The sequence below is a fragment of the Schistocerca gregaria genome, chromosome 5, assembly GCF_023897955.1.
Source record: "Schistocerca gregaria isolate iqSchGreg1 chromosome 5, iqSchGreg1.2, whole genome shotgun sequence".
NCBI lineage: Eukaryota > Metazoa > Arthropoda > Insecta > Orthoptera > Acrididae > Schistocerca > Schistocerca gregaria.
This window is the reverse complement of record NC_064924.1, coordinates 93,525,004-93,545,897: the sequence shown is the minus strand read 5'-3', so window position 1 is coordinate 93,545,897 and position 20,894 is coordinate 93,525,004. Positions and strand designations below refer to the sequence as shown.

The 20,894-nt window shown below is 44.2% G+C and overlaps 1 protein-coding gene across 1 annotated transcript in view; it reads right to left on the bottom strand.

The window, feature by feature from the left end:
* LOC126272863 (ATPase ASNA1 homolog) overlaps positions 1–20,894 on the bottom strand; it is a 73,334-nt gene that overhangs the window by 26,710 nt on the left and 25,730 nt on the right. The window contains exon 4 of the mRNA XM_049976082.1: positions 1,555–1,705. Within this exon, the coding sequence (XP_049832039.1) occupies positions 1,555–1,705 (151 nt within the window). The remainder of the gene's footprint in view (positions 1–1,554; positions 1,706–20,894) is intronic.

The window sequence follows — 20,894 nt, the reverse complement described above, 5'->3', positions numbered from 1 at the left end:
ATGAAATTGGCCTATTTGACAAGTTGTGTATGTGCCTATCAATGACTCAGAATAACTATCTGGTGAGTTGTTACCTTCACTCCTAAAATTATTTACTGACATGCATAAAGAAGTTATCACATGAACACATGGTGTACTCAAAAAGTAAGGGACATTTTCTTTTAGTTAAATGTTGGCAGCATAGGTCAAAGTTGCCCAAATGCTGCCCTATCTATTGCTCATCTACAAAACCATGAAGTCATTGTTTTAATTCAGTAGTCATTTGACTATGGGTAACAAACAGTGCCTCTTACAAAAATTTCTCCCGATACTTGTGAAATCCTTGCTATAACTGTATTTTCATGTGCATACGGATTTTCAGCTGCTTGAAACAATGAACAGTTGTGGCTAGTTTATGAGCCTACACTAATGATTGAAGAACACATTAGACAATGCTATCAAGACTTCAAAAGTTGCCATACAAGTGTGTGCAATGAGGAATGGTGTGGTACACCCAGTACCCAAACCAATCAAATCATGGAACAAGTGAACCAAAAACTGATGGTTGGTGATGTGGCCGATGAATTTCCTGATGTTGGACACTCCACAATTACACAACTGTCACAAAAAAGCTCAGATATCATAAATCGTGTGCAAAGATAAACTTCCTCCATAAGAAGACATGTTTCCACTCCATTGTCCATACCAAGAATAAGATGTAGCACTTTCATTGGGAACTTTTTAACTACTCTCCGTACGGTCAAAACTCCGTACACAGCAACTATATGTCTTCCTGTACCAGAAACAATGGTTTGATGATGACGAGGAACTCAAGATCACAGATGTCAGTTGTTTCCATTTTCCAGCTGGAGAAGTTTTATGCAAAGGGTTTGAAAAATCTAGTGTGTTAAAATTATGGAAAGAGCTGGAAATGAACAATGACTATGTGGAAAAGTAAAGTAAATTTTTGGGCACGAAAACAACAACAACAACAAAAAAACTGCGTCTATTTAATACCCTTTTTAATGACTGAATGGCCCTTTCTTTTTCAATATGCCTTGTACTTCAAGAAGACGATGATGACGATAATTATGATGATAAAAATAAAAAGCATCAAAAAATGTGAAAAGAAGTGAACATATGAACCGTGATCTATTTGCAATTGTGTAACACAGAGACACATTGCACTGCACCCTATGTTTACTTGTATTTGCTTCAGATTTCTGACTTTGTAAATGGTGTAAATAAACCAAGTTTTTAAAATGTTTCAACAAATTTTATCATTAGAAAATGTTGCAAATTACAGGAAAAGTTGGGATCTTTGATGGTCATTACTCCAAAACTTATGCCTAGTATGATACTAAATGCTACCAATATTATTGAAAGCATGCATATACACCTGGTAACTTCACACCAATGTCGAAAAAAGGAACTGACATACTACAAAAAGAAAAAAAAGAAAAAAAATTGCTGGTATATAATTTACATACAGTTATTCATCTTTTCTTTCTGTTGTAGTTCTTAACTTTTCTTACTTTGCTACTGCTAACAACACATTCTTTTACTTACACATACCTGGGAAACGAAAGGGCTAATTTTCATTTTCAATCGTATAATCTTGCCGAGTCCTTTTTCAACAACTTGAGGGAATGACAACAATCTAAGTGTATGGCCAGTTGGTGCAGTGTCAAACACAACTGCAGAGAAGTTCATACCCTTCACAAGCCTGTACAGAAAAATTTCCATTATTGTTACAATAAATAACCACTTAAATTAATACTTGTCATCAATCACGATTCAGCACTTTTAACAAGAAATAATATTCAGAATAATTACACTAAATATTATCTGTTGTAACTACAGACTGCACAGACTGGCACTAGAGCAAAATAAATATTTATACTGTAAATAAATTGCAGGACTCTAGGAGAGAAAGATAGGTTAATGGCATTGGAAGAGGAGTCAAATAATATCAAATGGTATGAAGTAACATTATCAGAAATGCGAAAAACAATTCTAATCAATTAATGTGTTTCATTACAGGGAGGAAATATGAGCGCAAGCCTTACACTAAATAAGAAAATCAGAACTAGCACTACACACATTGGAAGAACAACATTAAATGATGGAAGAGAATACTTTGATGGAAAGCCGATCTTCTCCGCACTCAGCGAGTCGAGAACTGCCTGCTGAACGGCCGAGCACTGGCTTATCTAGCCCCGGCTGAAGTTTACTTCCGGCACTATTTGCACACATGTGAGTGCCATGAGATAGTAAAAACACCACGATGCTGGATGAAATGGAAAATAAGTAAATAATACAAAAAGTTGAAAGTAATGTGGACATACCAATTCACATCTCTTTTAAATTCACACTCGATAACTGAGGAAGAGAGGCCAAATGAGGGGAGGGCAATTGAAAACGATTTGATCTGGGAAGAACTAGAATCAGCACTGGGCAGTATGAAAGGAGGAAAGGCACTAGATGTGTGAATAAAGTCAGCAGAAATGGTACAAGTGGTTGGAATCATAGGAAAAACAGTTGTTATGAAAAACAGTTGTTATGAAGATAGTTTGGAGGGAGAAAACAACCTCAAAAGACTGGAACAAACAAATGATTGTCTCTGCCTTCAAAATACAGTATAACAACTAGAAGGTTGACACTGATGTGCTGGTCACTGTGCAAAAATATTTGAGAAAATACTAAGGAATACAAAAAAGGAGAAAAAGTCAAGAAGAAAATGGAAGGAACGGAAACATATCTTATTTTTGAAATAGGGCAGCTGCAGGACAAACAATGAGCATTGGCAAGATCTGTTTATTATTTTCCCGAATCTTAAGGAGCTTGACAGTGTGTGCAACAGTGAGATAAGGAAAGTCTTTGACAACAAAGGTCCACGAAACTGTGCAACTGACAAGGTGAAAGAAATATACCACAGACGTAAAAGATTCCTTAACATAGAATACGAGGAATCTGACAGGAAGCTTCAGTATGCATTTGCACTCTAGCTTATCAAAGAATTTATTCTGAAAACTAAAAAGTTATCTTTGTGTTTATCTGTCAGCGATTCAAAAATTCTCTTGTAGTTTGCATGGTACGTATAAATAACCCTATATTGCTTAAAATTACTGGATTTTATTTTGCTATTAAGAATGTAACAGCTTTGTATTTTGACACTATTTAAAACCCTTCCTACAAAAGTCTTTAAGTAGCAGCTGCGCACAATGCGACAGTCAACTCAGTAATATGATAGTCATGTTCATTCAGTCTGTTGTGTATTCCACGCATTCAGTTCCATTAAGTCAATGGCATATATTCAGAGAAACTGCCATGTATTTAAGTTAGACTTCTTTACATCTTCGAGCATTGCTGACCAATTTTGAAACAATACTGCAACTTATTATCTGCAAGACGACCATTGTGGAACTGTCCTCCGACAATAAATGTCATTAACAGAAATTTAACTTCAACAACATCATCTCGATTACTTAAAAGCATTTAAAGCACCCATTAAATCATTCACAGGGCACATGTGGAAACACTCATCTAGGCAAGATCCATCAAATCAAACAGTCTCTCTCCTTACCTACCCTTACATGTTTTTCTATCGCTTCCTCACAACAAATGGATCCATCTCAATTTGGACGTCAGAGTGATCTGTCCCTCCTTTCCAACTGTCCTCCATGAGAAAAGAACTACAGTGTTATGCATGTAAGAAAGCGTATGGTGGCACAATGCACAGTGACAAGGAGCAGTTAACCATGTGATGTTCCAACCAACAGAATCTTTCTGTTGTTTGTACGTAGTGTGTGCTTCAGGGTGCAAGTAGAACACTTAGTATTGATTTTCATGTTAAGAATAGGTATGGTGAGGGTACTTAGTTACTGTAGTGCTCATTACAAGTGATATAAAGCAAAGTATTACATTAAGAAATTGCAGTGAGAGATTTCCAGTCATTTAATTTTTTCTGGGGAAAGTCAGAAGCAGAAACAGTGGCACAATGTGGTGCTCACCCCAGAGTTGCTAGTTACCAGGGTAAACAACTGCTGGAGTGTGAGGCATGGAACAGAGACAGAGCGCACAGTGGTGATGCTAAGCCATCCCCCTCCGCACAGAGCACACAATGCATGTGCATATCACTATAACAGTTCTGAAATCTAGGTATAGTTTTTGTCTTGGAATTTTGCTTCAAGGTAATTACTGATCAATAAGGTAATTTATTGTCAGGAATTCTGATAAATTGCACATGAACTAAGGATGTAACTTTTGTTTGAATTTAGCAACGGCTTATGTTTCAACTAGTTAGATAGTTAGTTAGTTACATGTTACATAGATCATCTGAATGACTGTTTCATTGAAATGATGTACATTTCATCCACAATCAATCACAATAGCAGTAACATTATCAATTTAATTTACCTTCCACTTTTCTTTCAATGCTGCAAGGAAGAATTTCTCGTGTAATTCATGAACTGTTCACATGCATGTGAGCCAGTAAATTATACAAGTGAAATATTTGTATTACAAACATGCAGCAAAAGAGACAACACAATAACAGAGGCCACTGTCAAGTGCCATCACCCGTAAAAAGGAAGACAGTGCTGTTCACTTTCAATGGGAATTCTGTTTACAATATCACTGAGCAATAAGATCTTTGTAATTTTAGGGTTGTGTGTCTTTGTCAGTAAAAATGGAAACCTTACAGAATCATTTTGCTGTCCGTCTTGTCCATATGACTGTTAAGAACCCTTTCTCATAGGAATGGGTAAACATATCAAGTTCAGATTTGTCATACACTAAGGTCTACAGTTCTTTGGCAGTGTAATAAATTTAAGCCTCTGAATCAATGTATTGCAAAGATACAGTCATTTATGTCACATATTTTGATACTCACTAAGTCACTCATCGAAACTTACCGGGTACTTCGCATTGGCCTAGATTCATGAAATTTAGCAAGATATGTTTCACAATACAAATAAGGAAAAATCTGAAAATTGCTAACTTGTCATCATGCTACTGTACTCAAGAGGATTCTTAACACAGAAATGAAGAGTGGCACTGGAGGGGGGCATCACAAAGAATAAACTGAAAGGAGTTACTTCTACCTCTATCACTTTAATTTTAGTATTGTTAATAACGATACATTCAGTCACGGTAACGGTTGATTTACTGTTGCTGTTTTAAGAACTGGTGGTAGCGCTACTGGTGCTGTTGAGTTGCAGAGTTTTGATTCTCGTAATATGACTACTTATGGCACTTACGAGGGTGGTTTGAAAAGTTCTTGCAATGGAATAGAAAAAAGGTACGTATATCACTGAAATGTGTGTTTTTATTTTTTCTATGTAATCTCCTTGTAGATTAATATACTTGGTCCAACGATGTTCTAGTGCCTTGATCCCATTTCAAAAATGAGTTTCCTTCAGGCCTGCAAAATAGTTGTCAACTCCGGCTATCAATTCTTCATTTGGTTGGTTGGTTGGTTGGTTGGATTGGAGGAGGTACCAAACTACGCGGTCATCAGTCCTTCCGAAAAACCTCACACTGTAAGAGGGAACTACAATGGCCATAAAATTGCAAACTATTGACAGAGAAAGAAGGAAAAAGGCAGAATAAGAGAGAAGGGAAAGAAAGTGACTAATGACAGGGGCATGAAGGAAGAAGCACAGGTAAACAAGATAGACACTTAAGGTAAAACAGACCCCATAAGGAAAGGATTGGGAAGGCAGAGGGTGGGGATGAACCATGAACCACCAAGCCCAGTCGAAGCTAGTCCAATGGGGACAAAGGGGGGAGCAAGACGGCCTGCCATCCCCTCCACCCACCAATAAGGCGATAAAAATACCAATCACGAAGAAATTAGATCAGTCACTGAGGCACTGTCAGCTAACGCCAGGGTTAGCGAGTTAGGAAAGCTGGAAGTCCGTCGCAGGGTGGCTAAGTTGCGACAGTCCAGTAAGGGGTGAACCACAGTCAACATTGATCTGCAATGACAGAGAGAGGGGTCCTCAGAACGAAGGAGATAACTGTAAGTCAGCCAATTATGGCCGATGCGGAGCCAGAAAAGGACAACAGAGGCCTTAGGAGAGGCCCGGAAGGTGGACCGCCATGTAGTTGTAGAATCCTTGATCACCCTGAGCTAGTTTGACGAAGAAAGAGTGTGCCATTCTGCATCCCAAAGGCCCAAAACCCGACAACGTAATGCCAACCAAAAGTCTACTTCCGGAATGCCAATAGCAAGAAATGGCCTGTTAGTAGCCAATTTAGCCAGTTGATCGGCAAGTTCATTGCCAGGGATCCCAATATGGCTTGGGGTCCAAATGAAAACCAAGGAGCATCCACATTGATTAAAGAGAGAAAGGGAGTCCAGGATAGCTATGACCAATGGGTGGCAAGGGAAGCATTGGCCAATAGCTTGCAAGCTGCTCAAGGAGTCACTACAGATAGTGAAGGACAGTCCTGAGCAGAAGCGGACATGGTCCAATGCGCGCAAGAGGGCTATCAATCTTGCAGTAAAAACACTGCAGCCATCTTGCGAGGAACGAAGTTCCGTGTGTCTCACAGAGGTGTAAGCATAACCAGTGTAACCAGTAACCATGAAGCCATCAGTATAAATCACTTCCGAACCCTGGAATGAATGAGGACACAGTAGAATTGGTGGTGAAGAGCCTCCGGAGGGACAGAATCCTTTGAATTGACAGGAAGATCAAGACAGAGCTGTGGCCAAGAGACGCACCATGGAGGGGTACGTGCAAGAGTGGAGAAAAGAGGTGGTAAAGGGAAGTGCTGGAGCTCGGAAAAGGGCGACTGAATGCGGGCAGCCATGGTAAGCCCACATCGTGGCTGCCGCCGCGGAGGGGGATCTCTGTGTATGGATAAAGGAGTGTACTTTGGGATGCAGCGAATACAGAGCGCGTAAGATATCAGCTGTTGTTGGCGCAAAACTCGCAGTGGTGGAGAGGCTAATCACAGGGCTTGTCCAGAAGGCACCAGTTATAAGTCATACCCCACAATGGTGGATGGGGTCTAATATCTGCAATGTCAAAGGAGCCTCAGCACCATAGACAGGACTCCTGTAGTCTAAACAAGACTGAGCCAGCGCTTTGTACAATTGCAGTAGAATAGAGCGGTCTGCACCCCAAGTGGTATTACACAGACACCTAAGAACATTGAGATGTAACCAGCACGTCCTCTTCAGCTGGCAAAGATGAGGGCCAGGTCAACCGGGCATTGAAGATCAGATGGGTGTCCAGCACCTCGAGGGATTGGCCATCGAGGAACAGGTCCGGATGGGGACAGACTGTATGGCGATGGCAGAAATGCACAACATGACTTTGCCACCGAAAACTGAAAGCCATGGGAGGAAGCCCGAAGTTGCACTCAGAATATTGCCCCCCTGTAGATGGCATTCTGCAGTGTCCATGACGGAGGAAGCTATGTAAATACAAAAATCGTCAGTATACAAAGAGGGGGACACTGTCAGCCCAGCAGCCACCACCAGTCCATTAATGGCTATGAGAAAGAGAGGGATACTCAGCACTGAACCCTGTGGAACCTCATTTTCTTGCACCCTGTGGAACCTCATTTTCTTGCCGATGGGAAGTGCTGTAGGAAGAACCTACTTGGACCGGAAAGAGCGACAAGAAAGCAAGTTACAGATAAAAATGGGCAGAGTGCCACGAAGGCCCCATTCGTGAAGGGTGGTGAGGATGTGGGGGTGCCAGGTGGTGGTGTAGGCTTTATGCAGGTCAAACAAGATTCCAATGAGGTGTTGCCAATGGCCAAAAGCCGACCAGATAGCAGACCCCAGGTGGACCAAGGTATTCACCGTAGAGTGGTCACAGCAAAAACCACCTTGAGTGGATGACAAAAGTGTGCAGGATTCAAGGATCCAAAACAGCCACCGATCCACCAGGAGTTAAAAGAGCTGGCAGAGGGTGTTGGTAAGGCTGATTGGACGGTAGCTATCCAACTGAAAAGGTTGCTTCCCAGGCTTCAACATCGGAATAACAATTCTGTCCTGCCACTGGGTAGGAAATACCCCCCCCCCCCCACTCCACAGACGGTTGAATCCGGTTAGTATACGATGGTGGCCAGCCACTGTTAAGTTATGGAACATTTGGTTATGTATCTGATCCAGTCAAGGAGCCATGTCGGGACAAAGGGCAAGGGTGCTGGCAAATTCACACTCGCTACATGGGGCATTATAAGGCTGCAAGCATCGAGAAATGAAACACAAAGGCAGTCATTCCTAGCGCTCTTTCAGGAGGAGGAACGTGGGCGGATGCTGAGTCGATGCCGAAGCTTTAGTGTTGAGCGAAATGCTCTGCGACGAAGTCCGCATGGGCAAGGACAACACCATGCACAGAAATTCCTACAACACCAGTGGGAGGACAGTGGCCAAAAATTTGCCTGACTTTCACCAAGACTTGTGAAGAGGGGGTGTGTGGTCCTATGGCTGCCACATATCGTTCCCAGAATATCCATTTCTGAAATTTGATTAGGTAACGGGTCCGAGTGCGGCATTGTTTAAAGACCAGAAGGAGAGCAGTAGGAGGATGCTGCTTGAAGTGTTGAAGAGCACAGCGGCGGTCTCTTATGGCCGCAACAATTTCTGGAGTCCACCAAGGGACCTTCTTCCTATGGAAGGGGACCCAAGGAAGAAAGGATGGCTAAAACAGGTACAGAAAGAACGGCGACAGTCAAAGTCTGTGTAGACTCATCAATACTGCTGGGCCCACCTGGGAGGGTGATGAAGTGAGATACATTGAAGGAAGGTCAAAACAATCGGGTAATGGTCGCTGTCACATAAATCATCGTGGACACTCCACTGAACGGAAGGAAGAAGGCCCGGACTGCAGATGGAGAGGTCAATGGCAGAGAAAGTGTCATGTGCCACACTAAAGTGTGTGGGAGCGCCGGTGTTTAGTAGACAGAAGTCAAGCCCTGCCTTAACAGCTTCAACTGTCGTGCCCAGTGCAGTAGTCATGTGACTACCCCAAAGAGGGTTGTGAGCATTAAAGTGCCCTAGAAGCAGGAAGAGAGAAAGGAGTTGTTGAAGGGTGGTTAGGACAAGGGATGTGGGTGGCCTGTCAGGCGGGGGGTAGAGATTACAGATTGTGATTGGAGTGGCCAGATGGACCCTGACAGAAATTGCTTCCAGAGTGGTATAGAGGGGAACCCATTTATAGCAATGTCCTTGCAGGCCAAGGTGCGAACACCACCAGAAGACCACAAGGGGCCAATTCAGTTCCAACAGAAAGTGTGGAACCCATGAAGAGTGGATGAGTAACAATTGACAAATTGGGTCTCGTGAAGAGCAATGCAAGCAGCAGAGTAGAAGGAAAGAAGGGGCTGCAACTTCAGGAGGTGACACAAACATCCATTACAATTACACTGGAGGATTCTCAAGGAGTCCAAATGGTAACCAAATGGACCAGAGCTGGTCATGCTGCTGAGTCGCCATCCATAACCGATATGGATGAGGTAATGCCCATATAGGTGAGGTCAGACTCTGTTGGTTCATTGGCTGGAGGAGGGCAAGGCAGCACCTCAGGGGATACCGGAGGGGCCTTGCACTTATTCTTGTGTTTCTGCTTCTTCTCTTGTGAAGGAAGAGAACGGCAGACTGCACTGAGGTCGGGCACAGAACTATACGTGGCAATCTTAGCAACCACCGGCCGTGGATCACACAGCTGATGTGGAGTTGCAGATCACCTTTAAGGGGGTGCCAGGAAGCAGAGTTCTGGGAGGCAGCTCCAATACCAGCAGTTGCCAAAGAAGGGGAGCGCTTCTCAGGCGGGAGAGGGTATGGGTACTGATGGGTTGGGGGAGAGGTAGTGGGAGAGGGAGCGTGAGGCAGAAGGCGTGGGGTGAATGGAGCGGGGTTGGGAAGAGGAAAGAGTAGGAAGGGGAATGGACGTAACTGAAGCAAATGTATAAGTTATAGGCACGGGATGGAGCCAGTCATACTTTCAACATGCCTCGGGATAAGTAAGTCGATCTAAGGTCTTGTACTCTTGAATCCGTCGTTCTTTCACATACACCGGGCATGCTGGCGAGCGTGGAGGATGCTGTGCATTACAATTTGCGCACACTGGTGGGGGAGCACAGGCTCTCTCCTCATGGAGGGGGTGCTCGCAGTCACCGCAGAGCGGATCATTGGTGCAGCAGGAAGACATGTCGAAACTGTAAGCATTTAAAGCATCACACTTATACACCATGACATTGACCTTCTCTGGGAGAGTATCCCCCTCGAAGGCCAGGATAAAGGCGACTGTATCAGTGCAATTGTTTTTAGGGTCTCGCTGTACACAGAGGATAAATTGAACTCCTCGCCGCTCGAGGTATGCACGGAGTGCCTCATCAGTTTGGAGAAGAAAATTCCGTTGGAAAATGATGCCCTATACCAAGTTCAAAAATTGGTGGGGTACAACGGAGACTGAGTTGTCACCAAGATGGTCACAAGCGTGCAGGGCTTAAGATTGGACACCTGCAGATGTCTTTATGAGCAAAGAACCAGACCGCATTTTACTCATCGATTCCACTTCACCATACTTATCTTCAATCGTCACTAGGAAACCAAAGGCTTGGTCGTGGCAAAATTTTCGACATATGTCCTAGTACAAACCAGGTACTGGCAGAAAGGTTTAAACCCAAGCCAGTGAGCTTAACCCTCCTCCCAATGGGTGGTCAGGGAGGGGAAGGCTGAAGGATCAGAATAAGGAGTGTCACATCTTCTATCTCTCTTAGACACGACACAGAATGGCCAGGATGTTGAAGCTTTTGTCGCTTCATGTGCAAGGTGTCTGCCCTAGTACCACCCACTCTGACCAGGGGCTCGCCCGTGGGCGCCACCCAGCCAACGCAAGGGCCGATTGGTACGGCGGCCATTGCTGGGAGTTATGATGCCCCAAAGTGATGAGCATCGACTCCTTGGTATAAACAAGGTGTTTACAGCTCAGGTACCAGCAGTGTGATCCCTGTGTTGTCAGGGAGCTCAGCCAAGTGGGTACTTAAAAGGTCAAACTCCAAGGGGACCAAAAACGCCAAAAAGGAGATAGAAACAGCAAACTAAACAATAGCACATACCAAAACAAAGCCAAGAGGATAGCCAGGTTGATACAAAGAAGTCCACCAAGAGGGAAAGGAGGAGGCAGGGAGGAAGGAACAAGGACAGGAAAGGAGAGGAACAGGGACGGTAATGCAGTCTGGAAAAAGGAAGGAGACTGCAGTAACTCGGAGCCACACACATACCCACAAAAGGGACTTCATTTGAAGTGATTCTTCGTCCACCAAGAAAAATTTTCAGTTTTGGGAAGAGATGGAAGTCTGGTGAATAAGATGGATGTGGCAACAATTCATTCTTTAGTTCGCATAATTTTGCCATGGCAATGGCACATGTGGGCGGGCGTGCGTTGTCTGATGGAAGATGACTTTCTTCCTTCCGAGACCTGGCCATTTTTGCGTATCTTTTGTTGCAATTTGTCCAGGAGGTTAGCATAGTATTCTTCAGTAATTGTTTGGCAATGGGGAGCTAACCTACAAACATAGTCCCCGCCGCATCCCAGAACACTGATGCCATGACCTTTCCCACCAAAGTAATTGTCTTTGGTTTCTTTGGTGGTGGAGAATGAGCATGTTTCCACTGCTTTGACTGTTTTGTCTCTGGGGTATAGTAGTGCACCCACATTTCATCTGTGGTCACAAACCAGCACAAAAAATCTTGTTTGTTTCTCCTAAAATGGGGCAAATATTGTTCCGATACATTCATTCTCCTGTTTCTGGTCCAGCGTCAAGAGTTGTGGCACCCATCTTATAGATAATTTTTTTCATTTCTAATTCTTCAGTTAAAATGTGATATACCCTTTCAGATGACATCTGTCAAGTGTGAGCACTTTCAATCAGTGATCCTCCATGACCATTTTGTTCACTTTTGCAATGATTTCTGGAGTAGTGACATCTTGGCTGACCACAGACCGATCATCATCTAAGCTCTCCTGACCAAATTTAAATTCATTTGTCCACTTGGCAACAGTTGAAAATGAAGGAGAAAAGTCCCCCAGTGTATTCTGGAAATCAGCATGAATGTCCTTTGCTTTCATACCTTGCTTTATGAAGTGCTTAATCACTGCTTGAATGTCTATTTTTTCCATCTTCGCAAATCACTATGCAACAGCTCTCTTCCAAGAGCATTGACATAGCTCGTGTTTACAGGCAACAGTCAAATGAATATCACGTGAACAACTTGTTGCACTAGCACTGACCTCTCATGGTCAAGAACTTTTCAAACCATACAGCCATTTGTGTCACTTATTGATATCTTGCCCCTACTGATATTGACAACGGAAAAAAATAGTCAAAATTCTAAACTCCCAGAATAGATGAACAATCTATATACATCATTACGTCATACAGAACCTTCGGTGTTTGAGTCCTACTTCACTTACCTGGATTTTATATATTTACAGTGTGTGAAGTTCAGAACTCTAGTATCAATGACCTAAAGGTGTTCAATACACCTCTCAGATATTCTCAAGAAAACCAGACTGGAAGTTTTATGAACAACATTAATTAACTAAAGTTAGGACAAGTCTTCAGGGAGTTGCGTGGCTCAATCAATGGGGCTCAAAACTGATAATCACTGGATTTGCTCATTTTGGTCTTTTTTCGTTTATTTCTGTACAGCTCTATCAACAATGTAATTTAAATATAAAATTCATCATACATTGATAATTAACACATATATAATGATTGCTTTATATGACAAATGCATGTGAGTGCTGAGAAAATATTAGAGCACACCTATACGAAGAAAATTAACAATGCTAATTTTTACCTCTGTGTGTAAACAGTCTTTGCAGTACATATTTTACTATTAACTGACAACGGTTGCCTTGACTTCTTCACTTTATGATCAGTCTCAGCACAGTAACTTATGAGAGTAACTGTGCAATATGCAATTAGAAATAAGGTGATGTGCATTTGTCATATTAAATGATAATTAAATGTGTTAGTTATCATATATTTGACGAGTTAAATTTCAGCCACATAAGTATCCAAATTGAACCAAAAGAAAAAATAATCACCAAAATGAGAATCAAGGCAGTGATCTGACTATTACCAATCTTGAACGCTACCGATTAAGCCATACGGTTCATCCTAAATTTGGTGAATTAACATTGCTTGGAAAACTTCAAAGTCAATTTTCTTGAGAATTTTTTAGACCTGCATTTAACGCTCTGTCAGATTCATACGCGAATTCTGGATCTCACGAAATATGAAAACTACAAACAAACCAGAGTGTGGTCTCCTTGTATGTTTTGGAAGCTTTTCAACTGAAAAGTAATTACAAAAAAAAATTTGAATTATAATTTGTTAATGACTACTTGTGATCTATATCGACCCTACTATGTTTAATGAGAAACATCTCTCAACATCAAATTTTCTTTCTTAAACACTATATTATAGTTTCATTGTTATTAATTTATTGCCACCATAACTATGAGGGGTGTTCAATAAGTAATGCGACACCTCTTTTCTCAGCCAATTTAAGGTGACAAAATACAGAACGTGGTGTGGGACACAGTAGAATATTCCTGCTTCAGCCTCTGTAGCTTCATGAAGTTACAATAGATGGTGACACTACATGTATGGTGTCTGTAACGGAGGCGAGTTCCAAGCAGAGAGCTGTCACTGAGTTCCTTTTGGTGGAAAACAAGAACATTACAGTTATTCAAAGGTGTACTCATAGGTCCTTGCTTAATCTCTATGGAGACCTGGCAGTGAACAGATGCATGACAAGTCATTGCGCGAGACATTTTTAATGGCAACAAAGTCGTGCAAACCTGACCTATATCCCGCCTGGCAGCCGGTTTGCCGGCCACACACAACTGTGAATCCTACAATGTTTGAATGTGTGGACACACTCAGTTAATGTGATCAATGAGTCATAATCAAACACCTCCCAGCACAACTGGATATCTCTGTTAGTAGTGCTAGCACACTTGTCCACCAGTTCGGGCACGCAAAGGTGTTTGGTCGCTGGGTTCCTTACCGCCTAACAGAAGACCATAAGAGCAACAAAGGACTGTATGGAATTGCTTGCACATTACAAAGCTGATTGCGACACATTTTGTCAAAGATTTTAATAAGCTATGAAACATGAGTTCATCATTTTGAACCAGAAACAAAATGGCAATCCAAGGAGTGGCTCCACGCCGTCTCTCCTCCAAAGAAAATGTTCAAAGCTGCAACCTCAACCATAAAGTCATGGCGACAGTCTTCTGGGACTCTGAAGGGATTATTCTGTTTGATGTCCTCCATCATAGCGTAACAATAGACACTGAAGTGTATTGTGCTACCCTCAGACAATTGAAGGGGAAAAAAAAGAAAACGAGAGAGAGAGAGAGAGAGAGAGAGAGAGAGAGAGAGAGAGAGAGAGAGAGAGAGAGAGAGAGACTTTAGAGTGTTTGTCGACACAAAAATGCAAACTAACATCTCTTTCTTAATGACAACACAAGGCCTCAAAAGTCTATGCACCTGAGAGAAGCTCAAAAAACTTCATTGAAGTGTTCTTACTCGTCCACCTGTGTTGCGGTCACCACAGACACCTACCGTAGCAGCAACACCGAAGACAGATCAGACATGCGGGTTGCCAACTCCACTGGGAAGTCTGGCTGACACAAGAGTGTTTACAAGCAAGTACCACAGTTGACAACAAAAACATAGGAGCGGCCAACATCCATCAGAGGGCATCAACCAGCAGCAGAGGAAGGGGGCACGAGGATTAACAAACTATTTCCTGGTGATCACGTGTGTGCAAATAGTCTCAGAAATATCCTTCCCCACAGAGCCAGATACGCCAGCGCTCAGCTGTTCAGTGGGCAGTCTCCACTCACTGAGTACGGAGAAGATCGGCTGGTCCAGCAGTGTGCCACCTCGAGCGTTCTCTCTTCCGCAACAATTGTGATACGTCGCTTCTGTCATGTTAGGCTATCTAACAGCTGGTAACAGCCGACTTGGACAAACAGTTGTAGGGGTATAGAGTCGAATGGAACTCTCATTATAGGAACTAGTTGTTATTTGCTAGATCCATAGAAGGGATCCTTATTGTTTTCGGTTTTGAAGAGAGTGTTACTCTTGGTGACTCACTGTAGTTCCCTAAATAAAAAGTTGGCAAAATGAGTTGGTTCTTGTTCTGTAAATCTAGCAGTGAAGACGAGTTTGTTCAAATTCCTGCATTGCTCCATTGTTTGTTGACATGGCTGAAGGTATTCTGGGTTTAGATGTGCCATTGGCTTGTGTCCTTGAGCTGTTGGATCATATGCAATACACAAATTAACTTCTGATTCAGCGTCTGCAGGCTCTGACTAATGTTCCCCCGGGCATTCTGGCATTAGCCGCTTCTGCCGCATTCCAGGTGTTTGCCAAGTCTATTGAACCATGGAGTGATTATGCAGCTTGCTTGGAACAACATTTCCTTGCCCATGGAATCGTTGACGCTGGCCAGCGTCGTGCACTTTTTCTTCCTGATGTGGGTTCTGACATTTATCACTTAGTGCAGTAGTTGCATCTGGAGTTAGAACCCCCTGCTCTCCCTTACATACAGCTTACCGCCAGTTTAGCGGAGCATTTTGATGCTCAGGTCCACGTCGCAGCAGCTCACCACACATTCTTCAGCTGTAAGAAGCTTCCATCACAGTCTGACAGGGAATGGATAGCTTGCCCAGGATTGTCAGTTCTCTTGTCCCAATCTGGGATGTAAGCAGTCGTATGGTTCAGCCCTCATTCGCGAAATGATTCTGATCCCTGCTTGTGCCAGTGCCCTGCGAATGGATCTGTTATAGCTGAAAGATCCCTCCTTGGGCACACGTCTGACAGTCACTCATGCCCATGAACAGTCTTCCCGTTCGTCTGTAGCAATCCATGCCTCACCACAGGTCTTTGCCACACTGCTATCCTGTCATTTCTTGGTGCTACGATCACCAGAGCAGTGGCCACAGCAAGCGCCCCACCACTGCCTCCTCCTCCTCCTCCTCCAGAAACGATTATCGGTTCTTGGGCTCAGCAATGTCAGAAGTTGCCCTCCTGTCATCAATGCTTCACTACGCACCAGCGCCGTGATTGTCGTACCCGTCGTCTCTTTTGTCCAGATGGTCCTCCCACACAGAGCAGCATCCATCTCTCTGAGGGTCCAGATCAACCGCACTCCTCTGTTAATATTATTGACGGCGACTCACTTCCGCTTGCGTGTGGCGCCTGTTCGTGACCCCCTTGAAGAGCTATAGTAATGACCTTAACTGCATGCAGGGCTGGTTCCTGGTGCAGGTACGATATCTCTCTCAAGTCGTCACCACTCAAGTTTTGGTCGTAGCTGCCCCCACAGCCACTAACCTGTTGGGGATGGATCACTCATTCTCTTGGCCTTGAGATCCATAATTCAGCCCTGGCGGTACAAATTGTGTCTCCTTATACTCCTTTACAGGAGCTTTTTGATTCTTTCCCTAACGTCTTCTCTGATTCTTCCCTGGGGATGTCCAGTTTTGAAGCGCACATCTAACTACCTTCCTCAGCATTTCCGAAGTTTCTAAGGCTCATCCATTGCCTTTTGCCCTGTGGGACACCCAACACAAGGAAAGGAGGTGCCTCGAGGAGGTGGGAGTTCTGACATCAGTTCACCAAGTCGCTGGACTTCGCCCATTGTCATCCTCGAAAAACCTAATGGCTCCCTCTGTGTATGTGACAATTTTAAGCCCACTGTCAATACCTGGTCTGTTTCTGACTCTTACCCTGTCCCGTAGGTCGATGATATTCTTTCCAAGTTGGCAGGTGGAAAGATCTTCGTCAAGATTGATCTTAGGGAAGCATACCTCCAACTGCCAGTCAACACTTCCTTTTTAGAGGTGCCAATTACTTAGACATCATCTTAGTCACACGGATCTTGGCCCCAGACTTAGTGTGGAATCTTCGGAGACTTTTCGAGGTTCTGCAGGCTGCAGGGTTGCAGTGCAATAGGGCCAAATGTCAATTTTTTTTTGCCACAAGTGACATATCTCGACCATGTCTTGAGTACCACAGACATTCACCCAACACTGGATACCTCGAGGCTATTCAGCGACTCCTGACACCGAAAAACATCTCCCAGCTAAAACTCTCCCAGCTAGGGTCAACTCACCTATTATCAGGATTTCATCCCACATGCTGGGCTCTGGAGGAGCCTCTACTTCGCAAGAATGTTCCCTGGACCTGATCACCGGAATGTGATTGGGCTTTTCAGCATCTCAAATCTGCTCCTCTCACTCCACCATGCCTCGTCCCACATGACCCTGCTAGGCCTCTTCCTTTGGCCGCCGAAGCGTTGGATCACGGGCTGGGGGCTACATTGTCTTATATCGCTAATGGTGTTGAGCACTCAGTGGTTTTCGCCTCGAAAACCCTATCACATGCACAGTGCAACTGTAGCTACATTGAGAAGGAGGCCTTAGCCATCGTATTTGAATTCAAGAAGTTCCACCACTTCATCTACTCCGCCGGTTCATGCTCTACACGAACCACAAGCACTTGGTCCCGGTGTTCAGTGTTACATCCCCCATCCCTGCCCAGACCACTCGCCACCTGCAGTGCTGGGCATTGTTGCTTGCAGGGTACACTTACGACATCCGTTAGTATGCCTTGGCCTTGGCCAATCTCCTTTCTCGACTTCCTGTGGGGGCGGATTCCGGCTTTGATGCTGATCCGGTTGCTTGTTTTCATCCAGATGATGCAGCCTCCATCGCCGTGTTGCCACTGAATGCCTAGCTCGTCGCACAGCTCATGACCTCTGACTCAGGTCTCCAGAGGATTCTGCACCACGTTCAAGTTGGATGGCCCTCCAATCATCATTAGGTGTTGGACCCGGGGGTTCGGACTTACTGGCCTCGCTGCTATGAATTTGCCGTTTACGACAGGGTTCTTCTTCTCTTAGGGGACACTGATCATTTGAATGTCGTGATACCATCCTCCCTCCATCAGCGGGTCCTCACACTATTATTACTGTGACACTGTGGTATTGTCCTGATGAAGCACCTTGTCCGCCAATGTGTCTATTGGCATGGAATGGACAGCGAAATGGCCCACATGGTATGTTCCTGCTCCTCTGGTCAGCATCAGCAGTCTGCGCCACCACCGAGGCCTTTGATCGCTGCCCCATGGTCCCAGCTCCAACTGGACTTTGCAGGTCCATTCTTAGGATCCTACTGGGTCATTTTGGGGGATGTCAGCAGTTGTTTTCCATATGTTGCACGCATGTCCTTGACGACCACCGTTCACACCGTTCAAGCCTCCTCTCATATTTTCGCCATCATGGGTCTCCTGAAGGCGACTGTGACGGACAACAGCCCACAGTTCACGTCGGCCCAGTTAACTTCATTCTGTGCTACATCGGGCATCCAGTTGCTCCATACGGCACCATTCCATCCCACATCCAATGGGTTGGCTGAAAGGTTTGTCCACACGTTTCAATCACAGATGGCCAAACTGCGTCAGCATAACTCTCAGGCGGCTACCCTTGACCTCTTCTTGTCTACTTATTGTTCTTCTGGTCACAATGGGTCCTCTCCAGCAGAGAAGCTGCATAGCCACCGTCATTGGATGCCCTTGTCACTTCTGTTTTCTGCTTCTCCTCCTACAGTTGCTCTGGTCTCGGCGCAACTGCTGTTGTCTCCGCAGGATCCAGCCTGGGAGTTGGTGTTTCCCAAGGGGCCATCCCTGCTGGCATTCCGCCAAGGTCTCCATGCTTCTCAGCCGCACCATGATAACTGTCATCTTCGGCAATAGTTACCCCCGTCAGAAGCACCTTGACCAGCTACAGCACCATTGTGGGCCAGGCACAGCACTAACATTATCTCCAGTGCCGCGCCTCTGATCTGAGGTCTTCCGGGAGGCCAGCGGCTTATCGGATGTCTCTTTACTACTACTGCTGTCATAGCAACTGCAATCGTCACTGCCGCCACACCACGCATAATCTCCGTGGACGCATCCTTCAACTATGGATGTCGATGAGGTTCCCCCACCACCAGCGCTTCCGCCGCAACCCGTGGTCTTGCTCCACCAGTGGAACCTGGGACCAACATCGAGATGTGACTTCACCTCAACCCTGGGGGAGTTGGGGGGAGGACTGCTGCAGTCACCATAGATGCCTACTGCAGCAACAACACTGCAGACAAACCAGCAATGGGGGTTGCCTACAGTTGTGAAGTCTAGACGATACAAGAGTGTTTACAAGCAAGTATCACAGTTGACATCAAACATGTAGGTGCAGCCAATGTCCATCAGAGGGCATCAACCAGCAGCAGAGGAATGTGACGCGACTATCAATGAACTATTTCCTGGTGATCACATGTGTGCAAATAGTCTCAGAAATATCCTTCCCCTCGGGGCCAGATAAGCTGGTGCCCGGCTGTTCAGCGGGCAGTCCACGACTCACACCGAGTGCAGAGAAGATCACCTGGTCAAGTAGTGTGCCACCTCAAAAATCCTCTCTTCCGCAATGATTCGGATATGTCGCTTCCTTCATGTTAGGCTATCTACCAGCAGATAACAGCTGACTTTGACACGGAACAGTTGTACAGGTATAGAGTCAAAGGGCACTCTGATTATAGGAATTAGTTGTTATTTGCTTGATCTGCAGAAGGGATCCTTATTGTTTTTGGTTTTGAAGAGTGTGTTACAGTTGGTGGTTTTTTGTAGTTCCCTCGATAAAAAAAGTTTGCAAAACAAGTTGGTTCTTGCCCTATAGATTTAGCAACCTGGATCTCGCACCTCACTTCCATGTGTTTGGCTCAATGACGGATGAACTCCACAGGAAGCAGTACGTGGATGATTGGAAGGTCATTGATGCATTAAGACGTTGGCTCTGATGTCAACCAGTAGAATGGTGCCGTTTGGGCATACTGGCCTCCCCAGTAATAAAGAGTAAGGCCACCACATTGATTGGAGATTATGTTGGAAAAAAATGGGTTTTGTAGCCAAATGAGTGGGGAACAATATGGTTATTAGAATCCTGAGTAAAACCAATTTGCTTTCAGCAAAATATGTGTTGATTACTTACTGAATGCCCCTCATATGTGAACTTTAATGCTGTTTAGTATTCAGATTCGTATCTATATTAATGAAATTATGCAATGCTTTCAAACCCATTAAACTACAGAGAGACATTTAGAACAAACAATAAAAGCGAACACACCTCAAATTACACAAGATTTGTAGAAAATCCACAACTGAGGAGCATGATTAACAGAATGACAACCGATTTTGTTGTAATAATGATATATTCAATTTACAACCAGTTTTGGAATGTCAAAATCCCATCTTAAGGTGTATAAAAAATACCTGTACTTGGTCATGCATAATAAATGGTCAGGCATCTTAGGCAGAAACTGCCGCCATCGAGAAGTGGCACACTAAGATGCCAACAATGTCTCTAATTGTATTATGTTAACATACTGAAACACACTCAGTTGTGGGCACGTGGTAATGTACCAAAAATGCTGTTAAATGGGATACTAATCACCATCACAGGCTCTGGAAGCTCAACACAGATATTTATCAAATAAACACACCAAATTACAGCTAAACAGCTCAAAATTCTTTTGCTTCGATTTATGTGCATTAGATACTTCAACAAACATTGTAACCAGTTTGTACCTAAGGGTTGTCAGCAGCTCAAGGTCTTGTGGGCACCATTGCTGACTCTCAATCACGAGGTCCCAAATTCGACTGCCAGCTGGTCAGGAATTTGCTTTGCTCAGGACTGTGTGTGTGTGTGGGGGGGGGGGGGGGGTTTCTCATCTTCATAGATGAAGTGGCGCCAAGTAAAGACCTGCACCAGGTGGTTGAACATCTCAGATGGGGTCTCATGGCCAATAATGCTGTATGCC